Source organism: Archocentrus centrarchus, chromosome 17 (assembly GCF_007364275.1).
Source record: "Archocentrus centrarchus isolate MPI-CPG fArcCen1 chromosome 17, fArcCen1, whole genome shotgun sequence".
Taxonomy (NCBI): domain Eukaryota; kingdom Metazoa; phylum Chordata; class Actinopteri; order Cichliformes; family Cichlidae; genus Archocentrus; species Archocentrus centrarchus.
The window spans coordinates 33335694-33350785 of record NC_044362.1 but is presented as its reverse complement, the minus strand read 5'-3'; the positions used below and the strand labels follow the sequence as shown (position 1 = coordinate 33350785).

The window sequence follows — 15092 nt, the reverse complement described above, 5'->3', positions numbered from 1 at the left end:
CTGCATTTATAACACCCATTTTTCACCATGAAGGATGACAGATATTTTGCACCTCTGGGTTTGTGCTGTCAAACTGTGAGGCAGAGCGCACTAAATACAACATATTAACACACACACTCACACACACATACACACACACACACACTCTGAGCAGTGCTCACACTACATAACCCCTCTATGCGGTGCTGGTTCAGAGTACTGGGTGTTAAAATAGTGTCACTGTGATGCTCCTCCTGCTCTGGAACTGTCAGTCATCTCTATAAAGAGCCTCAGATCTCAGCCTGAGTCGATGTTTGGACTCTGTTGTCCCGGGGAAAGTAAAAAAAGGGCAGAGCTGCAGTGTTTAATCCCCCAAACATTCCCGTGCTGTGTAATCACACCAGACAACTGGGACTGCTCTGCATCTGTCCTTGCAGGCCTGCAGAGTGACTCCTGAGCTGCTGCTGATGTACATGATTCACAGCTGCTGGCGTGAACGTGTGTGAAAATAACCAAAAATTATGAATCAGCCTTGCGTGGGGTGGTGAGACTTGAATGGGAATTTCCATCATCCCCTGCTTTGCATTTCCCAAAATGTCAAAGTGTCACCTTACAAAGAGTTTTTATTTTTAGCTGCAGGGGGGTTTCGTGTGAGCACTGCTGCTCCCCTCTAAGTTTATCACCTGGCCCAGATCCCGATGAGGACTGAATCCGGCTCCCTTTGGATCTGAAGCCTTTTTTAAAAGGGGTAGGTGGAGTTTTCTCCTCTCTCCTGTCCCCAGACCTGAGTTTGGGTCACAGCGGTTGGGTGTTGCTGCCCTGGTCTCCCTGCCGGTAACCCCAACGATCCTGGCCCCCTTCTCCAGAACTAACCCGCAACTTTTACGCTTTTAAGTTTTGAACGCAGGAGTCCTGATGATGGATCAGCAGAAGTATCGCACTGCAGGCGTCCAGGAGAAGCTGGAGATCGCTGGAGTGGAGGATGAGGCCGGGAACCCCATCAGCGCCCTGACTATCCTGTCTTTGCTGGAGCGCGTGGCCAGCATCATCGACAATGTCCAGTCCTGCCAGCAGCGCATGGAGGAGCGTCAGCAGGAGCTGGAGAACAACATCAAGACCATCCAGGGGGACGTCCTGAAGCTGGCAAAAGACCACACCGACACCAGCGGCACCGTGGAGAAGCTCCTGCAGAAAACCCGTAAAGTCAGCGCCAATGTCAAGGAGGTCCGGACACGCGTCGAGAAGCAAAACGTCCGAGTCAAGAAGGTGGAGTCCACGCAGGATGAGCTGCTCACCCGCAACAAGTTCAGAGTCGTCATCTACCAGGTCAGCAGAGTTTCTGAGTGTTAGATGTTGATTTGTATTTCTGGGCTTTGACTTCATGAATTCTGCTGATGTGACCAGTGATAACTGAGACTGAAGATTTAACAAACTGTGGAAACAATTTATGTGATTTTAAACCACAGAAACTGTGTGTAAAAAGGCTTAGCTGCAGGGTGGGATAGATTCTCTGACTTTTAAAGACTTATCCTTGTACCACGATGAGCCTCTGAGGACTTCAATGGACACAGTTAAACAATAAAAACCAAAAGAAAAGATCAATTAAATGGACGACAACAGGGGCTGAACGACTGCAGTTAGATAACAAACTAATTTTTATTAGATATATTTATAGAAGAGGACTGGTGAGCTATTCAATCACAGTAAGCATTTTTCACAATTAAGAATTGTTATCTGAATGGAAAAGCAGAACCTTCTCATTATACTGACCCAGGGAGCCCGATCACAGCGCTACTCTGGACTGACGTCATAATGAAGCTGTAATGTTGTGAAACCGGGAGCATTTATAGTAGCAGTGTAAAAACTTTATTTTCATGATTTTTGAGATAAAAATGTCTACGTGTTATTTTTATATTCATTGAACAATTGAAATTTAAGTTTGAGCTTGAAAACAACCCAAATAACTGCAGATGTGTTACCAGGATTTCCTCCAGAAGGGTTTGGACACCACACAGTTTAATCTGTCATGAACAGCAACCACACGCTTGTGTCAGCACCACAACGTGATTGGCTCATGTGTTTCCCAGTATGGCTGTTATAAAGCAGGTGATTGGCTCAGCTGTTGTCTTTGGTGTTGGATGATTTCTCTGTGGAAGTTTCTCAAGAATTCTTTAAGTGTCAAATCTCAACTTTACAATATGTCTGACTGAAAATGTCAGCATTAAAACCAAAGCCATCTAAGTGGTACTGGTTGGGTAGCCATAGCACAACTACCTATTATTGGCATAATTTAAGGACTTATGTAGACTTATGTAGTCAATGAAAAAAACCCCAAAATGTCCAGAAACAAAGCCATGAGATAAACATCAAAGTCAATGGTTTATATTAACAATAATCACTTGAACAAATGATAAATTTCCACTTATCACTTTTTAAGTGATTAATTAAACAGGAATATTTGAGTTATTACATCATAAAATTGAGGGGTGGCTTTCTGGATGGGAAACTAGAAGACCATTACTGTTTTATTGTTGTCTCTGTGTTTATTTTTACTTTGTAAATTTCTGAATAATTTCACGTCTTGAATCGCTGGTTGAATTAGAAGAAGCAGAAAATGTTCAAAAGTTGTTATTAGTGTAAGTTTAATCAAATGATCACCAAAGAACTGACACTTGGTGGTCAATTAATGTTGAATTTATGGTGTATTTTCAGGGTTTAATGGACTTTAATAGGCACAGTCAAGCAATGAAAAGCAAAAGAAACTAAAATAAACTGCATGGACAGAAATATCTCCAATTAGGCCTCAGTCACACAGACAAAGAGAATGTCTGTGAAAAATATGAGTGGTTGGTGACTGGTTGCTGGCTGTTGTTTGGTGAAATTGGTTACAAAGAGGGTGCTGCACCAAAAACCTCCTTATGATTGCTTTGGTTGCCGGCAGATTGCCGCAGGTGCCCGTAATTTACATGGAAAACTCTCCGAGCTGTGGTACAATTTGGAAGAAGTGTAATGCACACTGGAAACAGAGAACATTCACCTTCAAAGTAAAAGTTGTGTCTTACTACTGAAGCGACACATTTTAAAAGGCCCAACTTTTACTTTGAAGGTGAACATTTTGCTAAACAAAGAGTTTAGTCCCCAGAGAAGGTTTCTGAGATAACGCGGATCCAGATTTGTGTTTACGAGGAACTGGAGAATAATTAAGTATCCGAAATTAAGTAGACCAAAGTGTGTGCCAAGCAGCAAGATCTTAACTGGATGAACTCTGACTCAGCTCATTAAGCGGTGGACGCAGTGAGAGGGCAGGCATCGATGTGAGGAAATGAAGGGCGGATTAAGTTCAAACTCATAAGAGCCCTCGACTCCAAAACATTGGCAATTAATAGAAAAGCATCCTCGTTATGTTGAGAAGGCGTGCTTTCATCCAAAGTGTGGGCGACCTTAATCAGATCAGGTGGACTCACCGCAAAGTTTTACTCTGAAACACTCGACTGAACTCTTTAATTTATAAAGCTCACATTTCCATGAATGAAAACTCCTGTCAAGTGTTCCCTGAACATAAAAGGATGGAAAAATAAAGCAAAGCTGTGAGTGTCACGTCCAAGGAGACGTGTGCCGTGTTCTTTAAGAGCACAAAGTGAGTGAGGAGACGTGAAGCAGCTGGTAAAGAGCTGGACGGGCTTTAAAACAGCATTAATTGGAGTGCAGTGGGATTTTCAGCTACAAGGAGCCGGTCAGATGATGGACAGAAAATAAAAAAACATTTCTGGGAACTGAAAGCTTCATAACGGAGATCAAAGGCTCGGTGTTCATAGCTGCAGGCCTGATCAGTTCAGCTTTTGTCAGATAAGAGCTGTGACAGGAACACTGAGAGAGGAGAGCGCTTTCACTTGAGCCGTTTGTTTAGTAATACCACTAACAACGAGTGAGGTGAACTTATTTTTTTGTATTAAGGATGTAAACACAGATTCTTACCATCACACACTGACACTTTTATAAATGTGAAGTATCTATGTCAGGGCTCTTCAACTCCAGGCCTCGAGGTCCGGTGTCCTGCAGGTTTTAGATGTGTCCCTGATCCAACACATCTGAATCAAACGGCTGAATCACCTCCTCAGTCTGCAGTCAAGTTCTCCAGAGTCCTGCCAATGACTTCTGTAAAGCTTTAGTTTGTGGTGATTCCTGCTCTTTAACCTTTCCATTTAACAACATTAGCAGATAATAAGCACCAAACACAGACGTCACCTGTGGTTTTGTTGTTATGAGTGATGTACAATAACTTGCACACTTTTCCTGCACTGCTGGTTTTACCGATCAGCGGATACGTTTCTCCTTACAGGAGGTTCCAGGTTTAAATCCCCAAAACCCTGAAATGATTTAATCACACAACAAAAAATACAAAATCAGTCGTGTTTAGAAATTTGTAACAATAAATGAATAATAATGAATAACTAAACCATCGATGATATGACAGTGCTGTCCAAATGTTGATCACTTCTGTTTGCAGTCCAGGCGTCTCCGGCCGATGAGGTTCTCGTCTTTTTAACGTGCTGTTGTGCTTTTTTAATAAACACCCCTCAGAAATATTCAGTGGTCATTCTCAGCTTTTTATTGAGATGATTCATGTGGAAAACGTCTGTAAAAACCTGCAGTGTAAGTGCAGCCAGGGGCTCAGACGCCATCTGAACGCTTCAGGAAAGATCACTCAGATCTCAGTGTGGACGCTGAGGATCAGGACTTTCTCATGGCGAGTAACCAGAAAGCACAGCAACATATTAATGACTAACCTGGAGTTGTGGACGGATGGTCTCAGATGTTCTCTTCGCTGAACGTTGATCTTCTTCCTGCTGATGCCGTTTGGCTCTGCTCACCAGGAACAATGTGATCTTTGACTGAGAACAGTTTATCCCTCGCCCTCCATCTCCACACTGTGCTAATGTGTTTATATTAGCCTGGCCATAGCTCTGGAGCTAACCACCAGGGGGCACACCATTATATGTCAGCTAGCCTCCAAATGTTGCTCGGTTTTAGTTCTCCGTCTTCATTTACATCCAAAGTTCCTTCAGTGCTCCGTGTCATAGTTTTATTCTTCAGTCACGATGTGGTATATTGTCATATATCTTCAGAGTTGGACTTCTCTGTTGGGCCTGTAATGCCGGCACGTTTAGCTGAGATTACCACTGCCTTGAAGCAGTGGGAAACCCTTCGCCTGCTTCTTCTTTCTTTACAAAGACCAAACCCACGTCTGCATATTAGGAGAGTTACAGTGAAGTATTTATTTCCATGTAGTACATTTATAGATTCATTTTCCTGTGAAATGCACAGATTTCATGTTACAATGTTTCTGTTTTGCAGAGCTATGGAAGAGTTTTGATCCGTCTGGTGTTATTGATGGTCTCTGCTCATATATATCACATATAAAGGCTGATAGAGACAAATTTTCTGCCTGTAACCAAAATCCCAACCTCTCACATTCCCAGTGAAAACACACATTATGGGAAGCTATGGAAGTCGTCCCGCTCTCTTTTCCATCCAGCTCGGTGGGGATACGTTGAGCAGTGAGTTGGGAGTCTTCGGTCCTCGATAATGTTTTCAGACTTCAGAATAGTAACCGGAGCTCTGTGTGAGCTGCTAACAGCTGCTGTGGATCCGTGACAGAGGGACCTATTCTGGGATGACAGCGTTCTTCCTCTTTGCCAGCAGGGACAGGCCATAAACTGCTGTCAGCCAGAATCAGGCTCTGATATGTCAGCTTATCACAGCGGTCAGGATGCAGCGAGAAACGGCGTGTCAATCAACCTGACCGGCTGCTGACGAGATAAAGGACAGCAGGAGATGAAAGAAGTCCTGTGAGATGACTTAATATCGCAGAAAAAGATGGGAGGGCAGAGGGTTAGAGACTTTGTGAACTTAACTCCACGTCCTCCATTGTCCTGTTCCCTCCTCAGATGGTTTCATCGTGGCCGTAATCACTGCTGTCACGCTTTGTTTGGCTGCTTCGTTCCTCTGCACCGTCTACCCGGCAGCATTTCACCGTCATAAGTTCGATCCACTGAAACCCGTCTGTCACCTGTTGCATCACTTTAATAATGTCGCTTGAGGCCTGTTTGAGGGCTCGGGAGCAGACGGCGCTCGTAGTCTTGCAGAGCACGCTTCACCTCCGCACGTGTTCGGCACTGGTGCGAACCTTGGGCTGAGCAGTATTAAATCACTGTAATTATGTAAGGGAATTTTGCACATTGTAATTATAAAATCGATGAAACTGTGGAGACATGGACCGTTTTGTGTCTCTGGGGTCATTTTGCATCCATTTGTACTCATTTCTAATCAAGTTTTATTCGTCAGAAAAGGACAAAAAGTCACAAAAGCATTTTGTTTTCTGTGCGTTTCTTTTATGTATCTGCTGATAGTCGTATTCATGTAGCTGTGCTTATCTTTGCTAACTGATGTAATGATTTTCTGTATTTTGTGTCGTTCTGTGGATGTTTTTGTGTTTCTGTTGGCATTTTGGATGTTTTTGTCATAATTTAATATCTTTTAAAGATCATTTTATGTTTTTTATATTTTCACGTAGTTTGTATGTATGGGTGTGTTGTTTGAAGCATTTTGAAGCATTTTGTGTCTTGCTTGCATGTTGTTAGATGTGTCTTTGTGGTCATTTAGTGTCTCTAACTTTGCGTTCATGTGTTTGCAGTAATTTTTAGGTTGTCTTGGTCATATTATTTTTTCTCTGGTAAATGTTTTGTTGTTTTGTGATTTTAAAGATGATGTTTTTGTGTTGTGGTCATTTCTGAATCTGTTACAGCAGTTTTATATACATTTTGTAACTTGTGGTAATATTTTTCAAATTAATTTTGGACCGTTGTGCTTATGTATTTGTTGCTTTGTGTTTTGGACCCTAAAGTAGTTTTTCTCCTTCACAGAAACTACACAGGGCTTAAATTTTTACCAGTTTATGTTGTATTCAGGCTTGGTGTTTGCATTATTAGGGAGGTAGCCTCTCTGACTGATACAGGCGGCTGTAGCTACTCACAGCCTGCTAGGCTTCATCTCAGCTAATTAGCTAATGGCCACTGAATTGGGCCTCTGAACTATGTTTGTGCTGTTTTTGCCTATTGGAGCATTTTTAGTGAAGTTATCTGAAAAATATCTGTGTTGCAGTTGTGGAGAGTTGTGGATATTTTATTAATCTGTTAGCAGATATCTCGGTCTATGTGATGCACTCATACCGTTTATAGATGTAGATGGTAACCAGCCAGCTAACATTAGCTGGTAGCATAGCATCCTCTAAATTTGCTCATTTTTGGCTCCAAAATTCCCAAAATGCTAACACTGTGGCTAAAAAAAGCTCCACAAACCAGTGGTTGACGTCATGGTACCCGTGTCCATCTTTAACATACAGTTATTACTTTCCAGTGCATCATGGGTAATTTGCATTCATTATCTTCCTCAAGGACACTTTAGACCACCAACCTTCTGATTGGTGGCCTTTATTTTGCTTTATTTGTAATAGATCATAAATTTCTGCCCGCTCTAATTGACGTGGATGACCCCAGGCTGCATCTGTACATGGATGATGAAACTGAATTATTAATATCTGCTCTGTTACAACAATTCCTGCCTGTGTTCCCAGCTACAGTGCATGAGGTAGCTCTGTCCTTCTTTGCAGTGAGTCCAGGTTTAGCTCAGTCTGGTCCCGGGCGGTCGTCTCTGCAGACGGTCGCAGTGTTGAGTTTCCTCATGAATGATGTGCAGTCGGTTATTCTGAGGCCTCCCTCCGTCTCCTAATATAGAGATTCGGCTGCGGCCGTTTAACCGGGAAGCAGCGGGCGCTTTGTTAGAGACGGTCATCGCCTCGCCGGCGGCTGAATAATGACGGGCGGGCGGTGGGCAGTAATAAGAAAAAGATAAATGGCTGCCGGTTTACTCTCAGGGCCGCTGTGCTCGGCTGAGGCTCGCACAGCGGACATCAGAGGACAACGTGTAATTTTAGAGGAGTTGATGGCTTTTAGTTTGTGATGTTTCTGCAGAGAGAAGATGAAGAGTGAACAAACACGATTAAAGGAGGTCACCCTGCTTACACGCTGCCATTTTACACGCCTGTCACATGACTGCATGACGCCACCTCTCAATAGAGCGACTCACAGGCAGCCTCAGCAGCAACGACATCGATCAGTTAATGATCAGAACTCAGCGTCATCGATCAGTTAATGATCAGAACTCAGCGTCATCGATCAGTTAATGATCAGAACTTTGTGAACTGCTTTTTGTGGTCACTTGTTTTCTGGAGTTATTTTTTGGCCTCTTTGTGTTCATTTTACATCCATTTATTATCATTCTGAACTCATTTTCTTTGCTTTTGTTTAACTTTTGTATGTTTATTGGCCAGTTTTAAAAATGTAGTGTCTCTGTAGTCGTTTTGTTTCACTCTGTGGTTGTTTGTGTGTCTTTGTGAGTGTCTCTGAGTGTTTATGGTCATTTAGTGTCTCTTTAGTGTCGACATTTTTCAGTCCGTACTCGTGTCTTTATTTATATTTTGAGTCTACAGAGCGTCTGTGTGTGCCTGTGTGTGTGCGTGTGTGTAACATTTGTGTGTGTTGCATCTCGATGGTTGTGTCCATCTGAACTTATGTTGTTTTATGATTTTTGTCTTTGTTTACGTGTCTTTTTGTGGTCATTTTAATTATTTTGTCTCTTTGTGGTTACGTCTGTCCTGGTTAGTTTGTGTAATTTTGTGGGTTTTTTGTCTTCGTGATGACATTTTGTGTGTCACTTTGAGAGATTCTTGGAAGCCACTTTGTGTTTCTTTTTAACGCTCACTTGAAACCGACCCCTGCTGTTGGTGTTGTGCGCAGCAGGCTCGTGCCGTCATCGTTCGAGATTGAAATGCATAAAGGTTGCGATGAGAGTGTGACTGATCTGGTTTGTGTGTTAACATAATTAAAGGCTCTGATGGTTTCTCTCGTCTCTTCTTCCTCCTTTACCACCGAGGTTATTAATACATACTTCGACCCACATTCCCTGCTGGTGTAATTATTGTGTCATTCACAGTGTGTGGATACGCTCTGATGACTCCTCCCTGATTAATGAGTGTCATTGTCTCAGGTGGCCACAGCTTAATTAGGATTAATTGGCTTTCACATCCAAAGTCACCTGTAGGGCGCCGCAGGTGGAGCGGACCTGCAACGAGCCTCCTCCAGTGTCTGCTCTGCTGTGTCGACCATTTTAAATAGTTAGGAGGAAAATTAAACATTAAAATGAAAACACTTGTGTACTGTAAATACTGAGGACAGGGGTCAGCATTTGGGGTCAGGAAATTCTGAATGTCAGACACTTCATTTCTTGTATACGAGCCAGTTTTAATTAAAAAATAATCAGGCAGCACCTAAAAATTCAGTTCATACTGGAGGGGATAAAGCAGTGAGTATGCTCTAAAGTAGTAGTGAGGCTCTTTATCACCTTTAAATTAATCATTACTCTCAACTGTCCTCATTTAATCTCACCCCTGCTGAGCATACACATACAGTTATGATTTAATCTGGAATCTTCTGTTTATTACCTGCTTTCAGGTGTGAGTCTGAGTAAGGAGGTGTTGTCTGATGTCAGGCCGTTTTATTGTCTTTGGTTTGGGAAGTAACCCGTTTAAATATTCCTGTGACACCTGTTCAGATATAAATAAAATTGAATTGAATTGATGTGGAATTTGTGGTGTTGTTAAACGAGACTGTTATTTCTTGGTGAACAAAATACTGCAGCCATGTTTCAGTGCACCAGCACCAAAGGGCACCATGGGTGTAACGGTGAAACACTGGCATTATCTGACCAAATAGCATCATGTGAGGAACTTGTTTAAATCTGCCTGAATCAACTCTGATGACAGTCCAGTCCAACCAGGACCAGAACTGATCAGGCAGGAACCAGATGGTGAGGTTAGCATTTCTGAGCTCCAGGTGTCGCTGCTGCCAGCAGCTTCCTGTCTGAATGAGGCTCAGTTACTGGTCATGTGTAAAAATAGAAAAACTGGATCTCATGTCTCACAGGGTGTCTCAGAGGAATATGACGTTTTCTCCTTTCAGCTTTACGAGCAGCACAGTAATTTATCCTCCGTGGACAGAGGATACACATGATATCTGCTTCAAATATGTGTTTTTCCAGAGATAGACGAGGCGTTTATTAATGAATGACGACGTCTGCTGCAAACGTTTAAAAAGTAAACCAGATTACTGAGCGCTGTCAGATGGGTCTGTGCTATGGTCCACGCTTAGGCCCCAAAGCATGGACCATAAACAAAGTTTTATGTATTATGAACAAAATTTATATTGCAGTTGGACAAACAAACAAACAGGAGTAAAAACATAACCTCCCTCCACCCATCGGTGGACGAGATAAAAGAAAAAGAAAGTCCAGCATTTCCATGTGAAGTTTTCTGGGCTGAAAAACACACTTTAAAAACTGCAACTGTCACAACGTAAAACCAAAATCTCATTTTTATGTCTGTGATGTAGAGGAACAGACACAAGCGTCAGCTCCCAGAAAGTTTGATCTGTTTCCTGATGATTCGCTGCAGAAAACTTCACAAACTGTATTTTGAGTGAACTTTCAAGGGTCGTGGCACCAAACGACCTAAAGCACATGAAGGGTCTCCTTTCACCGATATTTTGTTACTAGGCTCATATTTCCTCTGTATTAAAAAACCTAATAATCAGACTGATATTCAGCAGAACTGGGAAATAAAAACTAGATTGGTGCATCTCTGATTGAAATCTCTTTTGCAGGAGAAGAAACATTCAGAAAAACACAATCAGCAGATGGAACAATAACAAAGAAAGAATCATAAAAACAACAGTCAATAATAAAATTCTTCCAAAGCCAATGAAGGATTCTAGTTTGTACTGTTTGGACTTTATTCCATTTGGTGCTGAAATCACATCTAACAGGGTTAGTGCTGAACACACGCTGAGGATAACAGGCCATCAAAGTGATGTCTTATTTAGTCTCTTCCATCAGGCCAACAAACTTTATCCATACCTTTTATTTTATCTGCAGGGTGACACAGAGATCCCTTCGGTGGCCGTCACCAAGTCTCCCAAAGGACCTGGCCTGGAGGGCCTGGATATCGAGCCAGACGCCTACGACGTCCCCGCCGACCTCTCCTCTGATGAGGAGTACCTCAGCATGGAAGAAGCGGACCCGTCACGAGCTGCTCGCCTCAAGAAGTCAGTCATGAAGAGCACAGAAACACTGAAGGCTGCCTTCTCCAAGGAGAACATGAGCAAAACCAAAGACACCCTGGGCACCAAGTTCCACCATCTGGGCGAGAAGGTGATGCCGCCCGAGCGGAGGGAGAAGATGCACCAGGCTGGCGAGCGGCTGAAGCAGTCCGGCGAGCGGCTGAAGGAGAACATCGCGAAGAAAGCTCCGAGCAAAGAGGCCTTCCGCATCAAGCTGAAGAAGGAGAGAGCTGTCGGCGAGGGCCAGGAGGGCGCCGAGGTCGAGGCCGAACTCCAGGAAAACGTCAGCCAGCCAGAAGGGGGCGTCACCTACACTGAGGTCGCATTGGAGAACAAGAGGGAGGGGCCTGTGGAGGAAGCCGGGGCCATCCGGATAGTAGAGGAAGATCACAGGAAGTAGATGATAGGACGCGTCTGAAAACTTGTGAAGGCAGGGAGTTAGAGAGAAGGTCTGTGATTGGATGACATCAATGAAGGACATTTTATTTGTTTGACTGTTTTATAATGGAAGAAGTTTGTACTGACACCAGAAAAATCATCTGAATATCAACTGGTTATTTATAAAAATCTGCTAATTGAAGTCATCAAGTGTCTGTGGTTTAATTCAGCTGATGCATGGAGACAAACTCAGGTTTCTGGCTGTAGAGGAAAGTGTGAAAGGTGCAGATGAGGCCGAGAAAGATAGCAGAGGGATGAACGGTGGATAGAACTTAGAGACGGATGATGAATGCTGAAGGTCTTGATGTTTTTTTATCTGGATGTTCATATATTCAAATATATGTTGACATATGGAGAGGTGAAAAATTCCTCAGCTGGTCTCTGAGAAGCCTGGTGAGAAAAGAAGCGAACACAGAGTCGATGTCAGACTGGTTTCTGTGAGCAGAGGAAACCCTGTAGTGTTCCAGCAACATCAGTGAGCACTGATAGGCTGATGGAGGCCACACTGGAATCTATGAAGCTGTTCAATTTTCTTCCAGTCTGCACCAAAATTGGCACCAGCGACCTTCAGACCAAGTCTCACAAAAATATATTTTTGAACGTGTCAGCCAATAAAAAACATCCAGGAAGTTAGATCTCATTTTAGGAACTATTTCATGTAGCAATAATATACACTTGTACAATAATACAAGTGTATATAAAAGATGTCTGAAAAGTCAAGCCCACACAGAAGTGCCTTAAACCTACATTCTTTGACCAGCAGGGGGCGACTCCTCTAGAAGTCAATGGTCAAAAACGGCCCTCGATTTCTGTGGTTTTGTATCTCACTAAACTCTTTCCAGGTGACTTTATCACTAATGTTAGGTCATATTTAATTAAACACTGGCAATTATTAAAGTCAGCAAGGAGCATAAATCATATAAAAAGAGTTTAAATCCTTTTAAAATTAAGTAAAAATGTTAACAGAAAGTGAAGGCGCAGCAGCTTTAGAGTTATGTCCAAGACAGGGCATGGCTTTACTCTCACTGCAAAACTATTACATTACTTAGAAGTTGTCTTTCGATGTAGCAGCATAAAATAATTTCAAAGGTACCCAGAAAACCGTAATGTGGGTGCAATATTTTATGCTGAAATGCTGCCACCTTGTGGTTCAAGTTTTCATTCAATTTTGCATTCTGTTGTTACAGAAAGTACCTTTAAATCTGAGGATAAACTGGTTAAAGATGCGTGTTGTGTTAGTTCTTTGTTTACATCAGGTTAAATATTTAAACCAAGCGATCCCTGTTTTCTGTGGCTGCATCATTCCATCAAAATCCAAAATTCCTTGGGTAGCTTTTTGTCTGATCTTCCTGCAGGAAGTCCACGAGAAATTAAATTCCTTTCTGTAAGTTTGATTAAAGCTGCTGAACACACAGCTTTTATAAAATATTCGCCCGGTGCAGCTTAAAATGTAATAGAAGAGCAGATGCAGTAACTGGTGCTAAAACTAATATAAAAACTTTGCATGAAGTTGAGAGTAGCTCAGCCCCTTCTAGCAGTGACATTAGCCAGACTGTAATTACTCGTCTGAAATTGAATGTGGTGGATTTGAGGCAGTCTGAGTTCTGGTGTTGGTGGCTTCAAAGGTTTGTGGGAGATTTTGGTGTATGAATGTTTTATTTTTCTCTGCTTGATATTCATGGGTTCTTTTGAAGTTCAGTGAGCACGCTGAGTTTATTCTCCTGCAGTGATTACTGAGGTCGCCGCCTTCATCAGGATCACAGGATTTAAAGTTTTCGGCGCCTCAGTCATCAGATATTCTTTAGAGGCTTTGCTTTCAATAGTGCTGTCATTATACATTAGTGCTGTGCCTTATTTTGAAAATACACTTCCTGTATATCTTACTTCTTATGTTTCTCTGTTGCTGAGTGAGTTTAATGCAGTGGGTCGTATCTGGAGTCACTTCTTGTTTTTCTTTTTTTTCACTTCTGATTACAGCTCAGCTTCCATTTTTACAACAATCAGCAACAACTGCTAAACGATGAAAAACAGCTGTCTATACTCACTTTGTTTTGTTTTGTATGAATAAAGTTCTCATGAATCCTCAATGCTCGTTTCCTTTCATTGACTCTCATTATTAAATCATTATTTATACACTGTTCAAAGATGATTTGGTCAAATCAGAGCTTCTTATTATGAGCGAGAGGCAAAGCTCCAGGGCTGAAAAATGAAACCAAAAACTGCAGTTCCTCTAATGTCCACCAGAGGCTTCCTGAGGCGGTGAGTCAGTCCCCATAGACTCTCATGTTAAAATGTCCAAATTCACAGCAGAAATAATCACGTTTAAGATGATATTTTATTGATCCCACAATGGGGAAATTATAGTTAACAGAACACCCATCCAAGAAAAGACAAACAACCAGACAATCATGGGGAGATAAGTGTCTGCGGGCTTGCTGCCATTACCGAGAGGTGCTGCCGTTACAAGATAAGAGGGAAACAAAGACCTGATTCAAAAAAACTGTTTCAGTCTCTGAACACAACAGTCTTCATAACACCTGTACAGGTGGTGATTTTTTTTTTTAATTTAATCTTTATTTATACAGGTAGTCTCATTGAGACTGTCTCATTTTCAAAAAAGCTCTAATAGAGAAACATAATAAATTTTCAACAATAAAATAGAATCTCACTCATGTACAGATATACTTTATATGTAGGGTGTCTCAGTAATCTATTCAATCACTTTTGCAGTAAAATACTACATTTAAAGAGAATGAGGAAGAACATCAGTGTGTATTTGTTCTGTCTCCACTCTGGGTCCTTTCACACTCAACAATCTGTTAATCAGGTCATCTCATTGAGACTGCAGTCTCCTTTTCAAAAGCACCCTGAGAAAAGTAAAGCATTTATAATTAGACAAACAATTAGCAATTAACACAACTAGGACACATCAGTAAGCAAAAAGAAAAGGTCAGGAAACAATACCAAAGTTTAAGAAACTCTAACCTGGCCGCAGTTTGCTTCATTTGAAATGTGCAACTCAGTTCTGGCTGGGCTTGTAGGCAGGTTTTAGTATATCCAATATGCCATTTTAAATAGATGTAGACCAGCCAGGAGAAGAGGTCATCCTTCACCATGTTAAACTCCACACACCGGGTGTACTGTGTGTCTTTGGGCTGTCACAGATGACAAATGCAAGACAACCGTGCGTGTTCCTACGACCTGCAGTTACTAACCAGCCCCTGATGATCAGCAGCAGAAGCTCGTTTGTACGATGTGTCCTCTCGGCCCTGATTCAGTCACTGTGATCATCACAGAGTCTCCATACATCACACTCAATGTTCTACCCAAGTTTATTAGATGCGTGCTGCACAGCTCAGTGATGTTAAGGTCGTTAAAATCAGGAGCCTTCATACACCTGTTTCTTACAGCTCCTGCTGCAAAGATGGGAGTTTTTATCTCTAT

The 15092-nt window shown here is 42.2% G+C and overlaps 1 protein-coding gene across 1 annotated transcript; it reads left to right on the top strand.

The window, feature by feature from the left end:
* Positions 1–712: 712 nt before the first annotated feature.
* On the top strand, positions 713–13673 carry cavin4a (caveolae associated protein 4a). Its single transcript, XM_030751992.1, has 2 exons — positions 713–1305; positions 11026–13673. The coding sequence occupies exons 1-2, from the start codon at positions 895–897 to the stop codon at positions 11608–11610; spliced, it is 996 nt and encodes a 331-aa protein (XP_030607852.1). The 5' UTR covers positions 713–894; the 3' UTR covers positions 11611–13673.
* The last annotated feature ends 1419 nt before the right edge of the window (positions 13674–15092 follow it).